At 42.8% G+C, this 12,782-nt stretch overlaps 1 protein-coding gene across 11 annotated transcripts in view; it reads right to left on the bottom strand.

The window, feature by feature from the left end:
• UNC13B (unc-13 homolog B) overlaps positions 1 to 12,782 on the bottom strand; it is a 212,444-nt gene that overhangs the window by 38,898 nt on the left and 160,764 nt on the right. For all 11 annotated transcript variants that reach the window (XM_062620424.1, XM_062620429.1, XM_062620427.1 and 8 more), the window contains 3 exons: positions 12,513 to 12,646; positions 11,511 to 11,596; positions 4,184 to 4,310 (listed from right to left, as the gene is read on the bottom strand). In XM_062620424.1, coding sequence (XP_062476408.1) covers positions 4,184 to 4,310; positions 11,511 to 11,596; positions 12,513 to 12,646 — 347 coding nt within the window. The remainder of the gene's footprint in view (positions 1 to 4,183; positions 4,311 to 11,510; positions 11,597 to 12,512; positions 12,647 to 12,782) is intronic.

Genomic DNA, 12,782 nt, shown 5'->3' with positions numbered 1-12,782 from the left:
TGAACTACAATAGCATATTTTAAAACAACAGCTCAATCCTGAGAGAACTCAAGCAGTTTACAAGGAAGTAGCTACACATTATCCAGCTGTTTCATAATTCCCTAGTTGGAAGTTGCTGACTGCTTCAGTGTCATAGGTCCATGTACAGAAGGGTTTACTTGTTTGTGCCAGAAGGCCCAGTTTTCATTCTGAGAAGCAGAGAAACTTCCTGATTATCATTCATAAGAAAGGGCCATTCACTGCTGAGAACAGCCACTGCCCATTTTTATGGCTACCGTATTTACACAAAATCGAATACGTAGGTATTTTACTGTCTCATCAAATTGCCTAAACAAAGGTGACAAGGAAAAAGGCACTGCTGAGTGGCTGTTGGTGGTGGTGTGTTTGCTCTCCTTCCTATTAAAAAAGCATTACCTCCGGAAAGACGTTTAATATGAATGTTTAAGTGCAAAGTGAATAGCTTATGTCAGGTCAGGAAATTCTGTATCTGTATTTGCAAAGACAGCCTCAACTCTGTCCATTTTTGGCTGGCAGGAAAACAGAAGAGATAGGTAGAAATAATGTATAAATATTTCTATCCCTGGGCACATTCAAGACCAAAATGTGTTTGAAGCTGTAACACAAGCTAGAGCTATCTTGAGCCAAATACTCCCTGCAGTGTTTTACTATCAGGTCTCAGGCTGCGGAGCAAATGAGGGGGCTCTCTGAGGACTGTGAAGGTAACAAATCCAAAATTATATTAAAAATTATCTAGCACTGAAACTAATAAAACCAATCTGATTTCATGCAGAAATAGCTTCAAAATGTTGTTATATAGCAAGTATCTTCTTCCTAATCTGCTTCAATTATTGATCTAGAAGCACAAACTATAATGACTCATGCACCAGCACACAAAGCAGAGGCTTACGGTGCTGCTTCAGAGACACTGTGTGCTTGCAGGGGTCAGTACAGCCAACCTCTCCAAACGAGGTTTGCACGGAATATGCCTCAGTCCTGCCTGCCAGGAAAGGGAGCGGTGCTTTGCCACTAAATGGAAGTTTACCTCTGTTGGCTGCACAACAGTAATGTAATATAAGCAGCTTCAACCTCATCTTGGCCACCACCCTGGCTCCTGCGGCGTCAGTCTACAGGTGAATTAATCTTGTTCATCTGCTGTGTGGATGCATGTGGGTACCCAATGAACATCCTGTGGGCCTTGGTAAATGCAGAAGCAAGGCGGCCAGCAGGGGTTCAAAGAGTGTTTTTGATGAAGTGAGCCAGAAGAAGAAGACAGGATTTCAAAGGAGGGGATGCCTTCCCCCATCAGAGAGGAGGTAGTCTCCAGTACAGCAACACCACCAGCTGCATGCTAACATCAGTATTAAAACAAAACACAAAACATTTACTTACGCATCTAAAAAGCTACAGTATTTTGGAAATTCATACTTCTCAGCTTTTAACTGGCAGCTAAACGTGAAGAGAAGAAGTTTTTAAGAGCCACTCCCAGCTTTGCTGCTACTTCAGTTTCACAGACTGCTCTGGGTTTCACAAAATAAGGGGAGTACAAAGCTTTCAACTTCAACACTTTGGAGCCTTCACTTTACTCAACCATATCTCAAAGCTATCAGAAACATGGGTTCTCAAAGTTTCAACACAAAAAGCAAGTTTGTGGATAGCCTCTTGTCTGTGGAGCTGACAGACACCTCAGTTTTTCTCTGCACAGCAACAATTTAGTTTCATCTAAAGAGTTTACTGATGTGCATCAAAAGGAGTGGGACCAGCAGGTAGAAGGAGGTGATCCTGCCCCTCTACTCTGCTCTCGTGGGACCTCACCTGGAGTATTGTGTGCAGTTCTGGTGTCCTCAACATAAAAAGGACATGGAACTGTTGGAACAAGTCCAGAGGAGGCCACGAGGATGATCAGGGGACTGGAGCACCTCCTGTATGAAGACAGGCTGAGAAAGTTGGGGCTGCTCAGCCTGGAGAAGAGAAGCTGCCTGGAGACCTCATAGCAGCCTTCCAGTATCTGAAGGGGGCCTATAGGGATGCTGGGGAGGGACTCTTCATTAGGGACTGTAGTGACAGGACAAGGGGTAATGGGTTAAAACTTAAAAAGGGGAAGTTTAGACATGATATAAGAAGGAAATTATTTCCTGTTAGGATGGTGAGGCACTGGAATGGGTTGCCCAGGGAGGTTGTGAATGCTCCATCCCTGGCGGTGTTCAAGGCCAGGTTGGAAGAAGCCTTGGGTGAGATGGTTTAGTGTGAGGTGTCCCTGCCCATGGCAGGGGGGTTGGAACTTGATGATCTTAAGGTCCTTTCCAACCCTAACTAGTCTATGATTCTATGCATGGGCTCCTTTGTTTAAGGAAGCTTCAAGACTAAAAGTGCTTGTGAGGAAGCAAATCAAAGGACAAAAGCACATTGCTGTAATTGATACGAGGGGGCTATTTCTTGACAGGTGAAGGTTATGGTTGAAATAAACATCACCCATTTCTGACAATGTGGCTGTTATACTAAAACACAGGAGTGAAGTAACAAAGCCAGCAGCTGCACACGTTCATGAGCACTGAAGCTCTACCAAAAAGGCCAGCAGAGCAGAACAGTCTGCAAAAGGCTGTAGAATGAAACCGAGCATCATTATCCTGATTACACAGGAGAAAAAGAGAGATTAAGAGTATCTGATAGCTTGCCTGAGACGGCACTGACTCAGAGGCACAGCAAGAGAACAGGGCTTCTGAGACTGTCACTCCAGCACCCTATTCACTGAGCTAATGCCTCTTGCTGACCTGATTTGTTAAGCAAGGCCCATAGCCCAATTGCACCAACTGCCTCAAGTCTTGTTAGTATGCAGCTAGCACCAGACTTGAGGGACTGCATGCACCACAGGATGGAGAGAGAATTCAAAATGCCAACACAGAAACACAGTCCAAGCAGCACGATTGTTTTTCAAGAGGGGCATGTGCAAAGTGCTGCATTTTGACCTCAGTGAACAGCCATATACCAGACAGGAAGAACAGATAGGTAGGACTGTTGAGGGTGCCTAGGGGATGGTCTGTGGCCCACTGGAAGCATCACTAGCCAGCAATACCCCTGAAGAAAAATAAAAAGGGCTGCTACCAATCCAAAGTGTGAGAACAGCAGCGCTGCCTTCAAGGCAAAGTCTAGGCAAAACATCACTACTTAAGTTGGGTGGTTTATATCCAGACACAGACAGGATGCAAACAGGCAAGCAAATTTCACTTACAAGGAAAGCTGGTAGCAAATGGGAACCAGCAGAAGACTGGGAAGGGACATGAGAAAAGAATTTTACTCTTGTAAAAGAGAAACAAGTTGTTCTTCATGCCCACACTGGCAGGACAGGATAACAACCTCAAACTAAAGCAGGAAAGATTTGGAGGGGGAAGAAGGGGATTGTGTTAAACCTCCAAAACCCAAGGGAAGGTTAACAGTGAAGCACAGGGGGAAAAATGATTCAAGGAGATGGGGAGCAACCATCACTGAAAGCCTCTGAAAACCAATTAAACACTGGTCAGAAACAACACACCAGCTCTTGCCTTAAGCAAAGCGTGGGATTCTAGCTACAATATTCCCTCCAGGTTGCTCAGACAACATTGGGCTCATAAACCTTTTTCAGGTCTGAAATCTACTGCTGCTCTCTTAAAGTTAAATGAAAGTTGCAAACAATTGCTTAGAGCTTAAGAGCAACAGCTTACCTGATTTTTACAATTAACCTTCCTGGTCTTAATTAAAATAAAAAAGAAAAACAAAAAATCCTCAGCATTATCTTTACTTACAAATCCCACTGTGTGTATACATATGACATTCATACACACACAGAGACATACATACAGTACATACAGAATAAAGCTATATCTATTAACAAAAGAATGTAAGCTTACATCCAGAAGTTCTGCTGTTCAAGAATTGACCAAAGCCCACCGTGTAGACACAAAGTAGTTTAAAGACTGTCCATGACATCGCTAAAGATTTTGAGATCTTGGGAGATACTGTACAGTAAGGGACTGAACCGTGACAGGGACAGTGGCACAAACACCAGAGGGGACAAACATGCACACAAACACAGGAGTAAAGAAATGGTGTATCATGAAGGCAGCCATAAGTGAAAACCAAATAGCTACTCTCAAAGTAACAGAAGGAGACAGACCTTGGGGATTTACTACAGAAGACATAACACACTCACGCTGGATATTCAGGCACTTTTCCCTTGAAGGCAGGCAGATCACGAACATATTCATTGTACAGCCACTTCACTTTGAAGTGCAGATTCATGTAGTCTGCACTTTTACACAGTCTGTGTTTCTCATGCTCTGTAAGGAAAGAAAAAAAGAGTTAGGTCTGAATTTACCCCTATCACTGCATCAGTTACAGGAGTGTCTTACAAAGGATGTCTGTAGTACGCAATGGTTTTGTAGGTGAAGCACCTACAGAGCCACAAATTCTTCACAAGACAGGATTGTGGCAGCAGGCAGGGGTTCTTGGTGGTTGACCATTTAGGCTCTGGAGTCTATTTCTGTACCTCTAATTAATACTTCCATTTGTTGAAGATTTTGGTTTTCAAAGGAATAAAAATAGAAAATTCTGACGGCCTTTGCATTTAACATATGACAGTTCAGATATCACCTTTGCAGGAAATAAATCAAGGAGAGCAAATCTGTTCATTCTTGGATATAAAATAAGTCATTATCAACATGTTACACTACATCCCTAAAAGGCAAGAGTAAAAAGCATCCAGCTCTTTAGTTTGCCAGTGCGAGTCACAAGCAAGTTCAAACACACTACACAGGAACCAGAGCCTTCCCTGATCCCCAGTTTGAAGAAATTCATGGCACTTCTCTTCCAGAAGGCAAAAGTTTTCTTACTTGTGTTGCCTTCCTGAGCATGGTCCACTGAAGTGACCCATGGATACCTACCTGCTGCTGAGCCTCTTCTCCGGCCAGGTTTCATTATGGTTTTGTACCCAGGCAATGCTGGGACAACGCTGTTCCTCCCTGTGTAACACACATACGTCCACAACATGACCCTTCCCATACACGTCTGCTGCTAAAGCACTTGCCATATTCAGACCCATGTTTCTGCAGAACTCATGCTTCTAGGTCACTGCCCCCTTTCTCTCTTCACAAGAAATGTATACTCCATGTCTTTGCTTCCAAGACCTTTCACAGCCTACGTCCACACTACCATCATTCAGCAATTGATTCCCACCTCTGAAGAGGCCACAATCCCTGGTTTTAAGCTACTCAAGTTATTCCGAACACTCTCTACGCTTTCTTCCAATGCACCCCTCATTTGCTTACACAGGCAGCTCCTCCCACTGCACTGCTTTCCTTCAAAATCCTCGTTGAAAAGAAAAAAGAATCCCTTTTTCCATGATGCTAAGAGGACTCAGCAGCTTACTTTTGCCTGCACTGTGATCTTGAATTATCAGGTGTCCAATTCTGCCACTCCCTAGTGCTGCCTGTCCGTATCCCTTCGTTTCTTCTGCCAAACTTCAACAAAAATGAATAAACTTTGTGCCAGGTTTATTTGTTCATAGAATCATAGAATAGTTGGGGTTTGAAAGGACCTTAAGATCATCAAGTTCCAACCCCCCTGCCATGGGCAGGGACACCTCACACTAAACCATCTCACCCAAGGCTTCGTCCAACCTGGCCCTGAACACTGCCAAGGATGCAGCATTCACAACCTCCCTGGGCAACCCATTCCAGTGCCTCACCACCCTTACAGTAAAGAACTTCTTCCTTATATCCAATCTAAACTTCCCCTGTTTAAGTTTTAACCCGTTACGCCTTGTCCTATCACTACAGTCCCTAATGAAGAGTCCCTCCCCAGAATCCCTATTGGCCTCCTTCAGATACTGGAAGGCTGCTATGTTCAATCTAGTACTGCAGCAAGCTCCTAGTCCATGGCTACAGTGTGAGATATGAGACTAAATACACATTATTTTGGGTTAGACTCCCCCCCCCCCAAAAAAAAAAAAATAAAAATTGACATTAGACTAATCTTTCTGCCTTTTATAGGGTTACTTCACTACTGATGGAGTTTTCCAGCAGCAGCACTACTGGTGTGTAGACAGGATCCAAACATGTTAAAAGATGGAAATCTTTTTCTAATTTTTGAATGAGTTTAATCTAGGACTTCAGTACAAGTATCCAGTAACTGGGTAGATATATGCACACAAGAGCGATACACGCTACAGATGTTCATCAGCAGAGGATACATCCTAATGACGCAAATGGCCCGAGCTTTCTACCTGACAAACAAGCTTATCTTACAATATCATGATCTATTTTCATGTAAATACGAATTCTCACAACAATTCCAAGCCATCAAAAAACTTCCACATCTCTCTCATCTTCAACAACATGTACAAGAAGAAAGGCCAAATAAATTATGAATTATCCAACACAAGAAGCAATGAACTTTACATGGATAACGATTCTGCAACCCTTGCCAACATTCAGTGGAACACTTCAGTGAGTTGTTTGCGAACCTCTAACAGTGTAATACAGATTTCCTTCTTCAACATGTAGATCCACACAGACACAATCTCAAAAAGAAACCCAACTTTTGTTTTCAAGAAATTAAAATGCCCATTATCCAAGAGGCACAGTCCTCAGAGGTGATGGTTTGATGGACAAATTACTTTACATGTGCTACTATTTCACATGTACTGTGATCCACCGCTCTTCACAGCGGATTTGCTTGTACTGAAGCCAAGGAAAGTCCATTCCTGTTATAGATTAATAAACCTAGTATCTTTCTTGAGTGCTAAGGAAGTATATGGAAATACCCAGTTCTCTGAACTGCTGATCTTCCTCCACAATAACTGAGGAAGAAAATGCAGAGCTCTCTGCAGATCCAAAACTGGAAACAAACACAGCAATAACCATGCCTGCTTAGCTCCCTGTGACAGCAAGGAAATCAATGGACAATTATAACTTCGTTAACTTTGACATACGCTGACACCCAGGTGCTGTTTCCACATGGGGAAAGTACTGCTCCTGCAGAAGGTCTGGCTTGGAGGCAAAAAGAACTCAGATTTCATCAAAATTAAGCAGTGCACTAAGAGCAAGTAATGCAAAGCTTTTCCTGGGGCTTAGGACATTCAAAAGGCTATTAAGTTACAGAAAAGGAAGATGCAAAGCAGCCACAGAAGCGTAAGCCCAAGGACTGCTACTGGGACTACCTAGCCATCTAAAGCAGATAAGGAGAGGCTTGGCACCAAGGGGATAAAACTACAGGAATGCAGAAGAAAGAAGGAGAAGTCTTACCACCGTAAAAGAGAACTTTACGTATGCGGAAGAAAGGTGGGGCTTGTGACAGAGAAAAGACAAAAGTGAACTGTAAGAGCTCAAACATGCTGGAGGACAAATAAAGCCAACAAAGCCCCTAGGCCCCTTTACCCCAAACATCTCATTCCATCTGCCTTCCCCCTTCAATAGTCCCTGCACAGTTTGATCACCCGCATTCTTTGTGAAGGGGTATCTTTAAGAGCATTTGAAGGTGACATGGAAACACAGCAACCAGAGGTGTACTCTGAAAACCCATTTTGGATAAAAGTAAAATGTAGAGCACAGAAGCCATCAGTCTTAGCACATTTCTGTTCTGCTTTATCACCTGCTGGCTTTTAAAGAGCTTAGTGGCAGCAACAGTGGAAGAGGGCACAGATATTTTGCAGCAGCTGCTGTTTTTATCCTGCAAAGACCACAGAGTTCTCTAAGTCCCTCACATTTCCTCAGCAGATTTCATCTGCAAACAGCCTCCTCCAGAGAAGAGCTTCTAGGGTCACGGAGGCCATGTTATTAAGGCATTAATAGGGAACCACTCCCTAGCAGCACAGTTTCTAGCGTTACGTCTAGTTCTGTTTTTCAGGCAGAGAACAGGACTTCCTTAATCCACCACATCCTTAATCCATGGGATATTTTTTTCTCGATTGTTAGCCTACTTTCCATGGGTTAATTTCTAGCTAATAATACCAAATTTCTGCAAATAAACTCTAATAGGTACTGAGGCTGCCAAAGCATTAACACTTCAGACAGCTGACATCTGTGTGTACATCTATCTGATTCCCCTCCCCTTACTAGAAATGAGAATGTGGCAGAATGATTTATTTCAATCCAGCTCGCCAGCTCTACTCAGTCTCTCTTCCTACCAGAGATGCTTCCAATTTGCAACTCTCCTAATGCTGATATGTCCAAATTAAGACTAAACGTTGCTGTAAAGGATGATGTTGATTTTCTATTACTATCTTCTACTAAAGAAAGAAGCCCTCTTTGCTCAGGGTATTTGTGTTTTCTGGTTGCAGAATTTCACAGATGATGGCAAGGAAACTAGTAATCCCCGTTACCAGTGGGCTCAAAAGGAGGCTATCCAGCACCGGTCAGCGTTCCAGAGGTGGAGATAACTGTATGACTTGGAAAAAACATCCTCTACACTAGTGTGACTCCAGGGTAGAATGATTTTGCCAGCCAAGTCTGAGCCACACAACAAGAGTATCCTATCTGTTTTTCTCTTAGGTTAATGGGGAACAAGGGACACTTCTCAATGCCTCATTGCATACTGCCTCGACAGTAAGGAGGGAAGGGCCAGTCTGCTGTTCACAGTGTCCTGAGTTGTTACTGCTTTGGGAGAAAGAGAAAAAAACAAGCAGGGTAAATCCTGGAGTTTCTGCTGTGTCTCAGAAGCTGAGTCTCCTTAGGGGTGATGAAGGCATAAGATAGGTCTGCCATGCACTCGTCTTCCAGCAGTCAAACTCACTGCTGCTGTGACTGCTGCTACCAGCTGCTGAAACAGAAAATAGGTGTTTGACTCTCCATTTCTGCAGCAGCAGTGTGGTGGTCCGAGTCATCTTTGTAGATCTGCTCACCAGTGGCATAAAACTAAGGGACTAACGCTAATATTAGCAACTATATACACAGTATTAGAACTATGGGTATCAGACGAAAGCCTTTGCCTACTTGCAACTATAAACTCTACCAAGGTGCACAAACTTACCACTTGGTGAGGTGAATGAGCTCATGTTATCTAGAACTTAGGAACAAAACATAAGGGAAAACACCATGAAGAAAGTTAGAAGCAGGAGTTATACTCTGAGTTCATATGCACATATATCAACAAAACAATTAGCTTTTCTTGCAGAGAGCTCCTGATGCATACAGATTTTTGAGCACAACAGAAGCATACCCGGGATTATTACACAAACTAAGAAATGACAGAGCCAAGAGCTGAGGACAGCAGATCTAACCATCATCCTCCACATGACTTAATTTGCCTCCTTTAACCCCTTTTATCCCCTCATTATAAATAAATAAATAAATAAATAAATGCAGAGAGCTAACCTAATCATCTGCATTTAAAACACATGTACTAAGGCCTGTAAACGAATTATTGTATAGCTTGTTCTAAAGGTTATATTCCTAAATTTCTGAGAGCAAAACAGTGAGGAATCATGCTCACATCAAACAGAATTCTGCACTCTGAGGATTTCTTTAATATATATTTGGAAGAGACACACATCAACACAACCTCTACTATTGTTCAATCCTCCTGCAGGACTTGCACAGCTAGAGTACAAATACATATACTACACAGTTTTTCATCTTTCATTCAAAAGGCAAACCCTTCCCTGCCCATCAGCTGCCTCTGCGTCAGCTTTTGTCACCACAAAATACTTTAAACAAGGCTGCTTTCTCAGCAAGTATTTGCTGTGGGCTAGTGAACTCATGGATTCAGTCTTAAGTCTTGTCTTAAGAAGCTAACAAGTGACCAGAAGGATGCCAGGAAAAGCTAAAATGAACCCAAGTTCACCAGGGTGGACAGAGCCAAAGGGGACATGGTATGAAATGTGAGCAGAGAAAACCTGGAAGGCAGAGTTAACCAAGGCCTTGGCAATCAAACAGAGCCGTTTAAAAGAGGAACAAAATTGTCCCCTTTGACAGTCAAATTCACACAACAGTATGCTGCATTTTGGATGCAACAGAGAAGAGTAATCTTAGGAAAGTCAGCAACTAAATCTGGAAAGATCCAATTCTCGTGGCTGCTCATAAAAGAGGAAGATACAACACTTTCAACATATAGAAGAGCAAACTGCGTTATAAATTCCTGAGGGTGAGCACACAGGGGTAAATAAGGACAAAACAGAAAGGGGAGCCAAAATGGTTTGCAGGAGCAAACAGTTCTAGGAAAAGTGAACATGAAGTTATCACAGTTGCCTTGTCTCTAACACACAAGCAAGTGGTGATAGTCGCTATAAAACAGACTCTTCAACATAGTAGGTCTTAGTCCTTCTTTCCAGCGTCTGTTCTTACATCAACACGACCTCACAACATAAAGGAACTGTGGGGTACAAGTATATATAAGAAGTGCCTAACACAGAAATGAGAACACTTCATCCAGACCTGCAGCCTGCTGAATTCAAGCCTAGAGCTAGAAAACGGTGTACCCACACAGCACAATCTCTACTCCTGCTGCACTGTCGAAGACTAAGAAGTAGATGGAGTCAAACTTCTTAGCTTACAGAGCAACCCCACAGGCCGCTCCCAAAGAACAAGCTGCAGGAAACTCTCTTACTGACAGCAGTTTTTCCTAGCGGTCTGACATGAGCATCTAATAGGCTGTCACTTCTAGGAGTGACCTGAGATCAAACTGGGGACAAATGGATCAAGCATAATTTTGTGACTGACCAAAAGCAAAAGCTTCACTTGGTTTTGGAATATGAACGCAGCTAGCATGCCATAGGCAGCACTGGCTGGTTTATCTGCACTTATTTGTCGGCACTTATCTGGTTTATCACAGTATCAGCTTACAGATGATCATGAAGCCTGACCCTGCAAAATACTGGGAAAACAATTGCTACTACAGCTGCACAGCTGGTGGGAGCTGGATGCTCTCTGAACTTTGTAAGATGATTACATTGTGCAAATGAATTTACAGAACTAAAAATAAATTCAGAAACTGTAATCAACCATCAGAAGCGTACTGCAGGCAGCAGAATTCCTTTCCAGGGCTTTGCTGGGCTCTGTGTGCCTAACTCATTTTCAGAAACAGGAAAATGTCTCCTTTTCTAGGAGTTGGGTGGGATTATGCAAGATTAAATAAAAATGAAGATACCAGAAGGAGGATTTGTTCTAACAGTATGATTCTTCCAATGGCTTAGACTGTCTGTGCTGTACTATCCAGGGAACTACAGCCATGGCACAACCCACTACTCCTCCAGCCCTTTCTATCATTGTACATTGCACAAATAAGCTGCCAAAGTGAACTGATTTCAAATCAGCTAGGATGGCAAAAACCAGCTTGCAACAAAGTCTGACATACAGGTCTAGAGATCATGCAGATCTCAGCCTCAACCTTCACACATTATGCAGCTGTCCACAAATAAACCACTAGAAATCCCTGCTCTGAACAGTGGTGCTACTAATGTGCATCATTAAGCCTCATTTACACCAAATGAATTAAGAATAAAGATCAGCAACAAGTCAGCTGGAAGCAGGGAGGAATTCTCTTACCTTCCATGGCATATTTCATATCCTGGGCAAAAAGACTCCACATCACCTCTGCACTGATCTTCCCAACAGCAAGCTCCTGAGGAAACCTAAGCAGACATTAGGGAAAGGCTTTGGCATGTATCAGATCAAAAGGCTCTCTTTTCTTTATTCAGCTCTGAGTTAAACTACAAGCTGAAAAGCTCAACATTACAAACTTCTCCTTCACCCTAGATAAATGACCTTGGAGATTATGAACTGGACTCGGTGGCACAGATTAAATAACCTGAAAACAACACTGCTATTGAGACTCGTTCCAATTAAAAAAAGCCAAGCCCTGGATGTCTCTCCTAGAAGAGAAGCATACAATAATTCTGGAAACATGATCTCAGTGCCCTTGCAGCTTTTTTCTCTTTCTTGTCCATATGTCTTTCTTTCTAAGGTTACTACGCTGACCTGTGAATACAGGTGTCATTGCCACGTTAAAGCATGTTAGGCCATAATCCAGCATTTTGTGTATAATACTTTGTTAGATAGCTCCTGCCCTGTGGGACTGTTGGAGGAGTATCCACCAGTTAAACAGACTAGTTTCAAGTTCCTTTCCAATGTGCCAATCCCACCCACTGCAAGCTCCCAGCACTGCATGGACAGCACATTCGTAAATCACAGCGTAAGGCGGTGTCAGCACAGCACCATGTGTGTGCATTAATGCGTGTCCCAGACTGCTCAACATGAGAAAAAACCAAAAGAACTCTCACCCCATTTTCAGGTGCCTCCCTGAGTTCAGGATTGTAATAATCAGGGTGTTTGAGCTTGAACGCCATCGTAACTGAACCTTTTGAAACTCTTCCATCTCAATCAAAAAGTTATTTATATAGACAGAGACAGATAAGACAGAAAGACAGACAGACAAGATAAGTACTTCCATAAATACACAAGTGACAGAAGAGACAGAAAGCAGTTTAACAAATAAAGCAGAGCACACAGAGACTAGGATTAGACACACAAAACAAGGAAGATTCTTACTGATTCAGGACTGGGGTATAAGAATTCTTGTCCTCTTCTATGATGGAGACTATCAAAGTGATGAGCTTGGGCCAGAAATCCAGGTTCCTGATGCTGGGGCCCTGTTCCTCAGGAGGAAGGTCCTGATTTTTGTTCTGGGAAGGAAACCATTGATGAACCAGTGTAAATTTAAAGGGGAAAGAAAAAGCTGGCAAATGTAGATCACCATAGAAACTTCAAACACTAATTCCCTATGGACCCTTTTTTCTGAAGAGCTTAAAATTATTAATG

This window comes from Pezoporus occidentalis, unplaced genomic scaffold (assembly GCF_034315485.1).
Source record: "Pezoporus occidentalis ecotype Australia unplaced genomic scaffold, CSIRO_AGI_Poc_V1 ctg220, whole genome shotgun sequence".
NCBI lineage: Eukaryota > Metazoa > Chordata > Aves > Psittaciformes > Psittacidae > Pezoporus > Pezoporus occidentalis.
This window is presented reverse-complemented; position numbering and strand designations above follow the sequence as displayed.